Below are 12,973 nucleotides of genomic sequence, written 5' to 3'. Positions count from 1 at the left end.
GAAATGTTTTAGCAAATTAGGATAGGGCTGCATCAGTCAGCAAAATTTATCTGCTCTTTTCTTCCCTGTTAACTTCTCTATCAGAATGAACAATTGTCATGCTTCTGAACTAGATGATTACAGATCAGCAAGAAGTTAACTTGACCTTGCTGGAATCTAAACCTATAAGTCCTGAGTACACATAGCTATTTTAGGATTAGACCAGTGGTCTCAAACCCGCGGCCCGCCAGGTACTATTTTGAGGTCCTCGGTATGTTTATCATAATCACAAAAGTAAAATAAAACAGTCTCTTGATCATATGGCTTTTTAGCTATAAATTACAAGATTTATAAACTATAGAGTTTTACCTCATGCAAAATTGTCATTTCTTTAATAAGACATTAACTATTTTTTTATGAGGCCCTCCAAGTACCTACAAATCCAAAATGTGGTCCTACAAAGGGTCTGAGTTTGAGACCACTGGATTAGACAATGCCTTGACAATTTTGTTTTGAATTTAGGAGCAAGCAGATGAGACTTTTCAGTTCTTTCCACTCCTGCAAGTATAAGTGCACATTTGCGTTGCCCCTTTCAAGGTCTGCAGTAGTAGCTCTTTTATAAATTACAATTACCAAGACTCGTTTCCCATTTTGTGTTTATGGTTGGGGGGGGAGTGTAATAAGCACGATCCGCCTATTCTCCTCCTGGCCACACACCCTTTTCAGATTAATGCATGAGAATTGGCGCATAGCACTTTCCAGAATACGCAAACCAAGTTGTGCATGTGGCAGATGTGCATACCAGTGACGTCAGCACTTGGAAGAATAAAGACACCTACTCCTGAGGCATCTGGGCCATCTGCTTGGCTGATGAACTTTGTGAGCAGTCTCTGGACTACCAATATTGGTGTCCATGGCAGACGCGCACATACCAGTGACGTCAGCACCCGGAAAAATAAAAAGACACTGACTCCTGAGGCATCATGCCAAAAGGACAGGACATGCCATTGGTGAACTACTTCATGAGTCACAAGTGAGAGTGAGTGGTAAAGTTTTTTAAATTAAATTTCTAGTATGGGTTGGTTTTAAAGAATGGATGAGATGATTATAAATTGGTTTTCTGTTTTTTTAAATTCTGTGTGGTGTTCTGGGGGGAGGGAAAAGGGAGAGAGTTGATAGAGGATAGAATAGAGGTGTTTAAGATGCCAAAGATTTCCCAAACATACCCTATTCAGACTATCTGGGGGGGGGGACTGAAAATTTAATGAGGCAATTATGATCTAAAATAAATTATGCACATTTAATAGATTGTCAACAAACTCGTGCAAAGATAAAATTCGATTAGGGCGTCAATCTAAAAAGTGGAGATCTGAGTATACCCTAACAAAACACTTTCTAAGACAAATTAGGTTATGGCCTCCGTTACAATAAAAGGATGATCTAACTTGTTATATTATAGCACAAATATGATTTAATAAGGGATTTAGTAGAAGAAAAAGACCTGGGCTTTGCTATCTTTATGGAGACCTGGGGCTCATTTTACTAAGGTGCGCTAGCGTTTTTTGCGCGCGCACAAGATTAATGTACGCTAAATTACCACCTGCTTAAAAGGATGCAGTAGCGGCTAGTGCGCGCAGCATTTTAGCGCTCGCTATTCCGCGTGTTAAGGCCCTAACGCACCTTTGTAAAAGGAGCCCTTGGTTTGAAAATGAGGATGCTATGATCCAGAATTTGGTCTGTTCTCCTGGATTTGGTATACCGTATTTTCGCGGATATAACGCGCGCGTTATACGCGATTTTACCTACCGCGCATACCCCTCGCGCGTTATATGCCTGAGCGCGGTATAGAAAAGTTTTTAAACATAGTTCCCACCCCGCCCGACGCCCGATTCACCCCCCCAGCAGGACCGCTCGCACCCCCACCCCAAACGACCGCTCGCACGCGCTCCCACCCGCACCCGCATCCACGATCGGAGCAAGAGGGAGCCCAAGCCCTCTTGCCCGGCCGACTCCCCGACGTCCGATACATCCCCCCCCCCCCGGCAGGACCACTCGCACCCTCACCCCGAAGGACCGCCGACTCCCCAACAATATCGGGCCAGGAGGGAGCCCAAACCCTCCTGGCCACGGCGACCCCCTAACCCCACCCTGCACTACATTACGGGCAGGAGGGATCCCAGGCCCTCCTGCCCTCGACGCAAACCCCCTCCCCCCAACGACCGCCCCCCCCCAAGAACCTCCGCCCGTCCCCCAGCCGACCCGCGACCCCCCTGGCCGACCCCCACGACACCCCCACCCGCCTTCCCCGTACTTTGTGTAGTTGGGCCAGAAGGGAGCCCAAACCCTCCTGGCCACGGCGACCCCCTAACCCCACCCCGCACTACATTACGGGCAGGAGGGATCCCAGGCCCTCCTGCCCTCGACGCAAACCCCCCTCCCTCCAACGACCGCCCCCCCCCAAGAACCTCCGACCGCCCCCCCAGCCGACCCGCGACCCCCCTGGCCGACCCCCACGACCCCCCCACCCCCCTTCCCCGTACCTTTGGAAGTTGGCCGGACAGACGGGAGCCAAACCCGCCTGTCCGGCAGGCAGCCAACGAAGGAATGAGGCCGGATTGGCCCATCCGTCCTAAAGCTCCGCCTACTGGTGGGGCCTAAGGCGCGTGGGCCAATCAGAATAGGCCCTGGAGCCTTAGGTCCCACCTGGGGGCGCGGCCTGAGGCACATGGGCCAAACCCGACCATGTGTCTCAGGCCGCGCCCCCAGGTGGGACCTAAGGCTCCAGGGCCTATTCTGATTGGCCCACGCGCCTTAGGCCCCACCAGTAGGCGGAGCTTTAGGACGGATGGGCCAATCCGGCCTCATTCCTTTGTTGGCTGCCTGCCGGACAGGCGGGTTTGGCTCCTGTCTGTCCGGCCAACTTCCAAAGGTACGGGGAAGGGGGGTGGGGGGGTCGTGGGGGTCGGCCAGGGGGGGCGCGGGTCGGCTGGGGGACGGGCGGAGGTTCTTGGGGGGGGGCGGTCGTTGGGGGGGGGGGGGTTGCGTCGAGGGCAGGAGGGCCTGGGATCCCTCCTGCCCGTAATGTAGTGCGGGGTGGGGTTAGGGGGTCGCCGTGGCCAGGAGGGTTTGGGCTCCCTTCTGGCCCAACTACACAAAGGTACGGGGAAGGCGGGTGGGGGTGTCGTGGGGGTCGGCCAGGGGGGTCACGGGTCGGCTGGGGGACGGGCGGAGGTTCTTGGGGGGGGGCGGTCGTTGGGGGGGGGGGTTGGCGGCGAGGGCAGGAGGGCCTGGGATCCCTCCTGCCCGTAATGTAGTGCGGGGTGGGGTTAGGGGGTCGCCGTGGCCAGGAGGGTTTGGGCTCCCTCCTGGCCCGATATTGTTGGGGAGTCGGCGGTCCTTCGGGGTGAGGGTGCGAGTGGTCCTGCCGGGGGGGGGGGATGTATCGGACGTCGGGGGGGGCATCAGGCTTTCAGGATGGGGACAGACCTTCAAGGGGGGACAGGACTTCAAGGGGGGACAGTGCACGGAAAGTCAGGGGGGGTGAACGGAGAGTCAGGACAGCGCACGGAAAGTCAGGGCAGTGCACGGAAGTCAGGGGGGGTGAACGGAGAGTCGGGACAGCGCACGGAAAGTCAGGGCGGGCGAAAGGAGCGTCGGGCATCATGCGCGTTATATGCCTGAGCGCGGTATAGAAAAGTTTTGGTACATATCATCGTGATTTCTGCGCGCTATACCCCTGTGCGCGTTTTACACAGGTGCGCGTTATATCCGCGAAAATACGGTACTCTCCTTGGTTAGAGAAAGTATACATGGAGGGGGGTCTAGCAATAGTTTATAAAACAGTTTTGGAGGTAGACCTGGTAGATAGATATCAATCACCCAACTTAGAATTTGTGGCGGATAAACTAGGGGCTCCTTTTACAAAGGTGCGCTAGTGGTTTTAGCGCATGCTTAGCGCGCGCTACATTGCTGAGCGCACTACATGCTAACGCCTCCATAGAGCTGGCGTTAGTATTTTATGTGTAGCGTAGGGTTAGCGCACGCTAAAAACACTAGCGCACCTATCACTGAATAGTATAGGATTAGTTGTAATCTATAGACCTCTGGGTTTATGGAAAATGGTAATGGAAGAGATTTATTCCTATGTAGCTCAAATTCAGCTGAAATTAGGACGTATTGTTCTGAAGGGAGACTTGAACTTACATATGGAAATTGATTCAAGTAAAGATGTGTTTTTATTGTATAAATTTTTCTCAGAAATTGGTCTGAATGTGATTAACCTGTAGTTCTCACGAAGAGGTCATATTCTTGATGTAATTACTTCTGCTAAGTTGGGTACTGAACAATCGATAATCGATGGTTGGAAAACCCAACCGGTACCATGGTCGGATCATTTTCTAAATGAATTTAATGTCCAGCTTATTGCACTAAGGCATCAGATGGTAAAAGCAGATAAGATATTTACTAAAAGAGATCATATTCCTGTATAGAGTTTATGGAATAAGGTTGTTTCAAGTTTATTAGGATTTTATATACCACCTATCAAGGTTATCTAAGCGGTTTTTACAATCAGGTACTCAAGCATTTTCCCTATCTGTCCCGGTGGGCTCACAATCTATCTAATGTACCTGGGGCTATGGAGGACTGAGTAAATGTTTGCTTATCACAAATTCAATTGGACTCAAACCTGCCTGATCAAAATTTTCAAGTTTGGGTAGATGATATTGCTCTTTTAGAAATTAAGAAAGTTATAGAGAAGAAGGAAGTATGGTTTACTCCTGAATTAATCATACTCAAATGTAAAGTTAGACAGCTGGAAAGACGATGGGTAAAAATGAAGGAAGAAGACCTTATTATTTGGAAAGCTTGTATATGTAAAAAACTGTTCAGATTGATACGGTCTTTTACACAACTTCCAATACAAAATAGTCCCACACCACTTGCTGCTCAGGATCATGCAGATTTTTGTCCAAACTAAGATAAATAAGATTGTAAAATCCCTATCACAGGTAGATATAGAGATAGTTATCACTCAATTAGAAACAGAAGAAATCCTGAAATGATATTACAGTAGATCGTATATGGACTTCATTTAAATTGGTTGATATATATGATGTTAAGACGATGCTTCTATGATTCTCTAAAGGGGGTTGTAGACTGGATTCTTGTGCTGCAAAGTTGGTAAACTCATTGCCAGATAATCTGTTTCAATGGCTTACCAATCTGATAAAATTCACTATTATTACATGGGAATAATTATGTTAAATCCCTCATTAAAAGGAGAAGATTTGAATTAGAGAATGACACTGTGGCTGTTACCCGTGGCTAGCCGAGGGTAACCCGCTGAAACGGTGGGGAGAAAAAGTGCTCACTGCGGGTACGGGGGACAAGGCCATCCACTACCTCGTGGAGTAGTGAATGGCCTTGTCTCAACAGTTAAGGGAGGTAACGTACGTGGTCACCGATCACGCATGGTCCCTTCCATCCTTCCTACCTACCGGCTGCATCTATCTCCCTCCCTTCCCCTTGCCTTCGTGGCACGTTTTACTTTACAGTGTAATTTGTTCAAGCCACCAGTTGCGTCAGAGAAGAAGCTTCCGCCCGCAAATACACGCGACTTCAGGCAGGCTCCGGTGGCTTGAACAAATTACAATGTAAAGTAAAACACACCACAAAGGTAAGAGGGAGGAAGATGCTTGGACTGCGCGAGGGGTGCTGAAGGGCGGTGGAAAGGAACAGACGCTGAAGGGGAGTGGAGAGAGGGATGGGGTGAAAAGGAACAGACGCTGAAGGGAACTAGGGAAGAGAGAGAGGGGAGAACACACTGGGAAATAGGGAAGAGAGAGTGGGGAGAAGATGCTGAAGGGAAATGGGGAAGAGAGAGTGGGGAAGAGACACCGAAGGGAAATGGGGAAGGGAGAGTGGGGAGAAGATGCTGAAGGGAAATGGGGAAGAGAGAGTGGGGAAAAGACTCTGAAGGGAAATGGGGAAGAGAGAGTGGGGAAGAGACACCAAAGGGAAATGGGGAAGAGAGAGTGGGGAGAAGACGCTGAAGGAAAATGGGGAACAGAGAGTGGGGAGAAGACACTGGAAGGGAAGAAGACAGAGATGCTAGACTACGTGGGGAGCGGAGGGAAGAAGATGGGTGCCACTGTACCGGGCCATGGTGCACCCTCACCTGGAGTACTGCATCCGGCACTGGTTGACGTACATGAAGAAGGACAAGGTACTACTCGAAAGGGTCCAGAGAAGAGCAATTAAGATGGTTAAGGGGCTGGAGCAGTTGCCGTACAGCGAAAGATTAGAGAAACTGGGTCTCTTCTCCCTCAAACAGAGGAGATTAAGAGGGGACATGATCGAAACATTTAATGTACTGAAGGGAATAGACTTAGTAGATAAGGACAGGTTGTTCACCTTCTCCAAGGTAGGGAGAACAAGAGAGCACTCTCTAAAATTGAAAGGGGATAGATTCCGTACAAACATAAGGAAATTCTTCTTCATCCAGAGAGTGGTAGAAAATTGGAATGCTCTTCCGGAATCTGTCATAGGGGAAAACACCCTACAGGGATTCAAGATGAAGTTAAACAAGTTCCTGCTGAACCAGAACATACGCAGGTAGGGTTAGTTTCAGTTAGGGCGCTGGTCTTTGACCAGAGGGCTGCCACGTGAGCGGACTGCTGGGCACGATGGACCACTGGTCTGATCCAGCAGCGGCAATTCTTATGTTCTTAGACCAATGGGGGGGGGGGGGGTGGAGGGAGAGATGGAAGGGAGAGGCACAGTAACAGAGCAAATGGAAGAGGCAGAGAGAAGGCAGACAATGGATGGAAGGAATTGAATAAGAAATATAAGTTTGATCATGTAACACCATTACTTTATAATCTATACTGGCTTCCTGTGTATTTTAGAGTCCAGTTTAAATGTGCCTGCGTTATTTTCAAAATTCTCTTTGGAATTTTCTCTCCGTTAGTCCCTCTATCTTGGAATCTTTATAGATTCTCTTTCGCAAGGGGCGATCAACAATTTAAGCTATCTTATCCATCCAGTAAAAGTATCAAAAGAATCAAAGCTTTTGGTCAATCTCTGCCCTTCAAGTTCACTCAACTTTGGAATGATCTTCCACTTTCTCTACGAAGTTTTAGTTCTCTTTCATCCTTTCGCAAGTCTTTGACAACCATTCTGTTTACCAAACACTTTGGTAATTAATTTATTTTCTATTTCTGCTATATTTTATATTTTGGTAATTAATTTATTTTGGTAATTAATATATTTTGGTAATTAATTTATTTTCTATTTCTGCTATATTTTCTATTTTTATTATCTTATCTAACCACTGTAAACCAAGTCGAGCTTTCCCAGATTGAGGACCCGGTAAACAAAACTAAGCATTAGATTAGATTAGAGAAGATGAGGAAAGAAGAAACCAGACAACAAAGGTAGAAAAACATTTTCTATTTATTTTATTTTTTGCTTTAGGATAAAGTAGTATATTAGTTGTGTTGATAAAAATTTATAAACAAAGCCCTGCCAGCTAAACATCTCTTTCTCTCGTTAAGCAGCCAGAACTTTGATAAAATGACTGATTTATAAAATGACAATTGTACAGAATATTGTTTCTTTTTATACTTTAAGAAAATAAGTTCAGTATAAAACAATTAGAGACTTGTGTGGCTGAGATTGGATGTAGAGAATAACACAGGTGTGTGTGTGTCTTTCTTTCTTTGCTCTAGAGTCCGGCTGAGCTGATCGCAAGAGAATCCATGATCAGCTGAGCTGGCAAGATTCCGCAAAGCTGCAAGCTCAGCTTTTTGTGGCTTCCCTTGCGATCAGCTCAACCGGACTCCGGAGCAAAGAACCCAGTTGAGTATACAGTTCTCTCTCCTGTATATCCATTAGGGATACCCTAAAAGCTTTACCTGTTTGCAGTCCTGAAAGACAGAACGTGCACCCTGCTCTAAGTGTAATTATTAAGATAAAGAAAACAGGCTCCATGTAGTTATTAGCTTATTTTTCTGTTTCTCTGGGCTGTGCCTGTGCTAGGTAAAATCACATTTCAAGGAAGGAATAAGCTAAATATTGCAGTACTGAGGCTTGTATAGATGCTGCGGGGGATGGTGGTCACGGGGACAGGGTGGGGACAGTAGTTGCGGGGGCGGGGCCAGGGACGGTGGTCACGGGGTCGGGGCAGTGACAGGGACAAATTTTTTCCCCGTGTCATTCTCTATTTTGAATCGTAAAGTTTGTGGGAACTATCGACCAGTTGCTAACCTTCCAACTTTAACTAAAGTTATAGAAGCAATTGTTACATTACAAGTCCAGGAATATTTAGAGTGTTTTGATCTGCTGGATCCTTTTCAATCAGGATTCCATATATGCTATAGCACTGAAACTGTTCTGGTGCTTATGTCTAAAGAGAGAAATTATTTTGATAAAAATGTAGGTGTGTTGCTGTAGCTTCTTATTTTAGTACTAAAGTTCACAATCTGCATTTGACTTCTATGGGGACTGTTTCAGAACACCCTTTGAAACTCCTGATTGGAATTTATTTCTTAAAATCTTTGCAGAATATGTGAAATCATACTGTCTTTTAGATAACAGCCCTCCTGTAGTTATGAAATCGGCCCCCATTACATTTAAAGGTGGAGATCTATGAATGGATCTCCATCTCACTATTAAATGGTGAATTTCCGATAAATTCAGGTAATATCATTATCACTCCCATAATAAAAAATCAAAAGGAGTCTTCGCCCCTTGTAACTAATTTCAGACCTATTGCAAATATTCCATTTTTTGTGAAATTGAAGGAAGGCTTGATAAATGCTGAATTGATAAAATACTTGACTAAATAGGGCGGATATTATGACTATATTTTAAGATGTAAACTGTTTGTGAATTATCATGATATTGTATTATCTCATATTATGACCTGCATGGAACTTTGTGGTTAAGCAGGATATAAATATGGAAATTAACCCCCCCTTTTACTAAGCTGCAATAGAGGTTTTTAACGCAGCCCGGAGCGGTAAATGCTCTGACACTCATAGGAATTCTATGAGTGTCAGAGTACTTGGCGCTCCGGGCTGCAGGAGAAACCTCTACCATGGCTTAGTGAAAAGGGGTGTGTGTTAAATTAAATTAACTAATGCCAATTAGTGTCAATCATGAAATGTTTATTGCCATTGGTACCGATTAGGCATGTTAATTAAGTTGTGAGTTCAAATTGACTGTGCGCACTGATTTGCACAGCGTAAGGCGCCATACACAGAATTTGAGAATGAGTTCATTACCTCTGTACTATACAGAGCCTGACCTCAGACAGCCACAATGACAAGAGCATCAAACCCAAGTCTCTTGCACTGAAGCACTTGAAGTATTGTGCTCAGTTTTGGAGACCGTATCTGGCGAAGGACATAAGATTTGAAGCGGTCCAGAGGAGGGCGATGAAAATGATAGGAGGTGTGTGCCAAAAGATGTATGAGGAGAGACTGGAAACCCTGAATATGTATACCCTAGAGGAAAGGAGGGACAGGGGAGATATGATTCAGACGTTCAAATACTTGAAAGATATTAACGCAGAACAAAATCTTTTCCAGAGAAAGGAAAACAGTAAAACCAGAGGGCATAATTTGAGATTGAGCAATGTAAGGAAATTCTTCTTTACGGAGAAGGGTGGTAGATGCCTGGAATGCACTTCCGAAAGAGGTGGTGGATAGGAAAATGGTGACAGAGTTCATAAAAGCGTGGGATGAACACAGAGGATCTAGAATCAGAAAATAATAGTAAATAGTGAAGAACTAAGGCCAGTACTGGGCAGACCTTAACGGTCTGTGTCTGTTTATGGCCATTTGTTTGAGGATAGGCTGGGGAGGGTGTCAATGGCTGGGATAGTGTAGATGGGCTGGAGTGAGCTTTGACGGAGACTTCAGTAGTTGGAACCTAAGCACAGCATTGGGCAGAGCTTTGGATTCTTGCCCAGAAATAGCTAAGAAGAAAAAAATAATAATTTTTTTTTAGATTGAATCAGGTTGGGCAGACTGGATGGACCATTTGGGTCTTTATCTGCCGTCATCTACTATGTTACTAAATGTCCTGGCTTAACAATGGAGACACTCATGTTTAAAATACAATTTTTAATTCATTCAATTAAAAAATAAACATTTTAAAAGAATAGACTGGCACACACTTACAGACTTTCTTCCCATGGTTTTGCTTTGTGACCGAGAACGTGAAATGGTGCTAAAAAAGGAATCTTTCTTTGAGGCAGACAATGGTGGAGACCATGTGTGTTCATGTCCTCCAGGTAAACTCTCAATGCTTGGTGAAGAGCTGATATTTTTTGAGCTCTGACCTAAAATAAAATTAGAGACCAAAAAATATTAATTAGAATTGAGTGCTCTTTATGTTAAATATTGCTAGTTTGAAAACATTCATTAATCAGAAAACAGATAACTGCCCAAAATTATCAGAATGCTTTATAACACATTCTGAAAATTAAGAGCCCTTTCACTGAAGTGTGCTATACAGTCAGCACATAAATTACCATATATACTTGAATATAAACCAAGAGCATAGGAAGATTGCTCCTGCCCTGGTTCACCACTGGACCACCAGGGCTTTCAAGGTAGGCTTTTTGGGAGGTAGAATGTTTTAGAGTTGGCAGGGACAGGAGGGGAAGGGATCCTTCCAGTCCTAGTTCACTGTTGGACCACCAGGGCTTATGGCAAGCCCGGCGAAAGGCCTGTAAGATATCAGGTGAGGGAAGGAGGGAGAGGGGACAAGGTGCAGAGCCTGGCAAGGTAGGGAAGGGAGGGGGGCTGGGTGCAGAGCTCGGCAGGGCACTTGAATATAAACTCCCCCTTTTTTAGGAGAAGATAGGCTACCTCAGTTTATATTCATTTTAACATATAACAGTTTAACATAAAACAAGTGATTAAATACAATACAATGAGATTTTACATAAGAAATGATTTATAAATGTAAAACAGATGCAGAGAAGACTAAAAGCATCTATGTAGACAATTTCACTTTCGGCAGCCGGACTCACTCAGTGCGTCAGCTCAGAAGTAGGCTTTTTTCGCATCAATTTTGAAAATTTTGATGACTATATTACTACATTGTTTTTCGCATCACTCATGTGATAGATTGGACATCTTAGACCCCTGAGGAAGGAGTATTTCTCTGAAACACAGACCGTGTAGGGTCCGCACTCCATGTATATGAGAGTCATATTCAAAGGATTACAAATTTACATTTTTTTAAAATAAAAGATTCCCGTACTTGTACATTTTCATCTGCAGTTTCCTTCTTCTTTTTGATGTTCGTTTTTTACTGCAGATTCGTTGGATTTTTCTTTGTTTTGCTTTGACAATTTTAAATATACATATGTAACCATACGATTAGGTAAAGACCAAAGATTAGATAAGATTCGATTAGAACTAATTTTAGTAAATTAAGCATCATAAGCAATAAGTAAAACATTAGGATAAGAAATTATACTCAAAGTTACCTGCTGAAATGTAACAATTACCTCAAAAATAAGAACATAACATAAAAACATAAGAATTGCCGTTGCTGGGTCAGACCAGTGGTCCATCGTTCCCAGCAGTCCGCTCACGTGGTGGCCCCCGGATCAAAGACCAGTGCTTTAAAATGTGTCCAGCCTCACTTGTGTACGTCCCAGTTTAGCAGGAACTTGTCCAGCTTAGTCTTGAAACCCTGGAGGGTGTTTTCCCCTACAACAGACTCCGGAAGAGCGTTCCAGCTCTCCACCACTCTCTGGGTTAAGAAGAACTTCCTTATGTTTGTACAGAATCTATCCCCTTTCAACTTTAGAGAGTGCCCTCTCATTCTCCCTACCTTGGAGAGTGTGAACAGTATCTCTTTATCTACTAAGTCTATTCCCTTCAGTATTTTGAATGTTTCGATCATGTCTCCTCTCTGTCTCCTCTTTTCAAGGGAGAAGAGGCCCAGTTTCTCTAATCTCTCACTGTACTGCAACTCCTCCAGCCCCTTAACTATTTTAGTTGCTCTTCTCTGGACCCTTTCGAGTAGTACCATGTCTTTCTTCATGTACGGCGACCAATGCTGGACGCAGTACTCCAGGTGAGGACGCACCATGACCCGGTACAACAGCATGATAATCTTCTCTGATCTGTTCGTGATCCCCTACTTTATCATTCCTAGCATTCTGTTTGCCCTTTTTGCCGCCGCAGCACATTGTGCAGACGACTTCATCAACTTGTCGATCAGAACTCCCAAGTCTCTTTCCTTGGGAGACATTTGTTATTGGAAACCATATTTTGTTAGTTTTAAAGCTCCTATTAGTAAGGGAATTTGCTCAGTTTATATTCAGATCGGTTTATACTTGAGTATAAGATGGTGCATGTTGTTAGCAAGTGAGCTTGATACTTGCTATTTTAGCATGCACTGTCATGCCAGCACTTTTACATTGATAACTTCATAAAGCAAGAAATGGGTAGTTTATAGGCAAGGAATGGGCAAGGACTGAGCTTTATGGGCATTACACTGTTGTGGATGCACTCAAAGGACAGTAAAGCACAGTTACTTACCGTAACAGTTGTTATCTAGGGACAGCAGGCAGATATTCTCAACATGTGGGTGACGTCATCCACGGAGCCCCCCTAGTGGACAGCCTAGCATGTAGACTTGCTTGTAGAACTTTCAAAGAGTTCGCAAGTGCTGCACCGCACACGCACGAGTGCCTTACCGCCGAACTAGGCCTCAGTTCAGATAGCTAGCTAAGAAGCCAACCAGGGGATGTGGGTGGGTTGTGAGAATAGCTGCCTGCTGTCCCCGGATAACACCTGTTAGGGTAAGTAACTGTGCTTAATCCCAGGACAAGCAGGCAGCATATTCTCAACATGTGGGTGATCTCCAAGCTAACCAAAATGGGTTGGAGGAAGTGTTAGCAATTTAGGAGAATAAATGTTGTAAAACTGACTGGCCAAAATGGCCGTCCCGTCTGGAGAAAATA

At 45.0% G+C, this 12,973-nt stretch overlaps 1 protein-coding gene across 20 annotated transcripts in view; it reads right to left on the bottom strand.

The window, feature by feature from the left end:
* TBC1D5 (TBC1 domain family member 5) overlaps positions 1-12,973 on the bottom strand; it is a 759,729-nt gene that overhangs the window by 34,311 nt on the left and 712,445 nt on the right. For all 20 annotated transcript variants that reach the window (XM_033930686.1, XM_033930692.1, XM_033930693.1 and 17 more), the window contains one exon: positions 10,167-10,327. In XM_033930686.1, the coding sequence (XP_033786577.1) occupies positions 10,167-10,327 (161 nt within the window). The remainder of the gene's footprint in view (positions 1-10,166; positions 10,328-12,973) is intronic.

This window comes from Geotrypetes seraphini, chromosome 2 (assembly GCF_902459505.1).
Source record: "Geotrypetes seraphini chromosome 2, aGeoSer1.1, whole genome shotgun sequence".
Classification (NCBI taxonomy): domain Eukaryota; kingdom Metazoa; phylum Chordata; class Amphibia; order Gymnophiona; family Dermophiidae; genus Geotrypetes; species Geotrypetes seraphini.
This window is presented reverse-complemented; position numbering and strand designations above follow the sequence as displayed.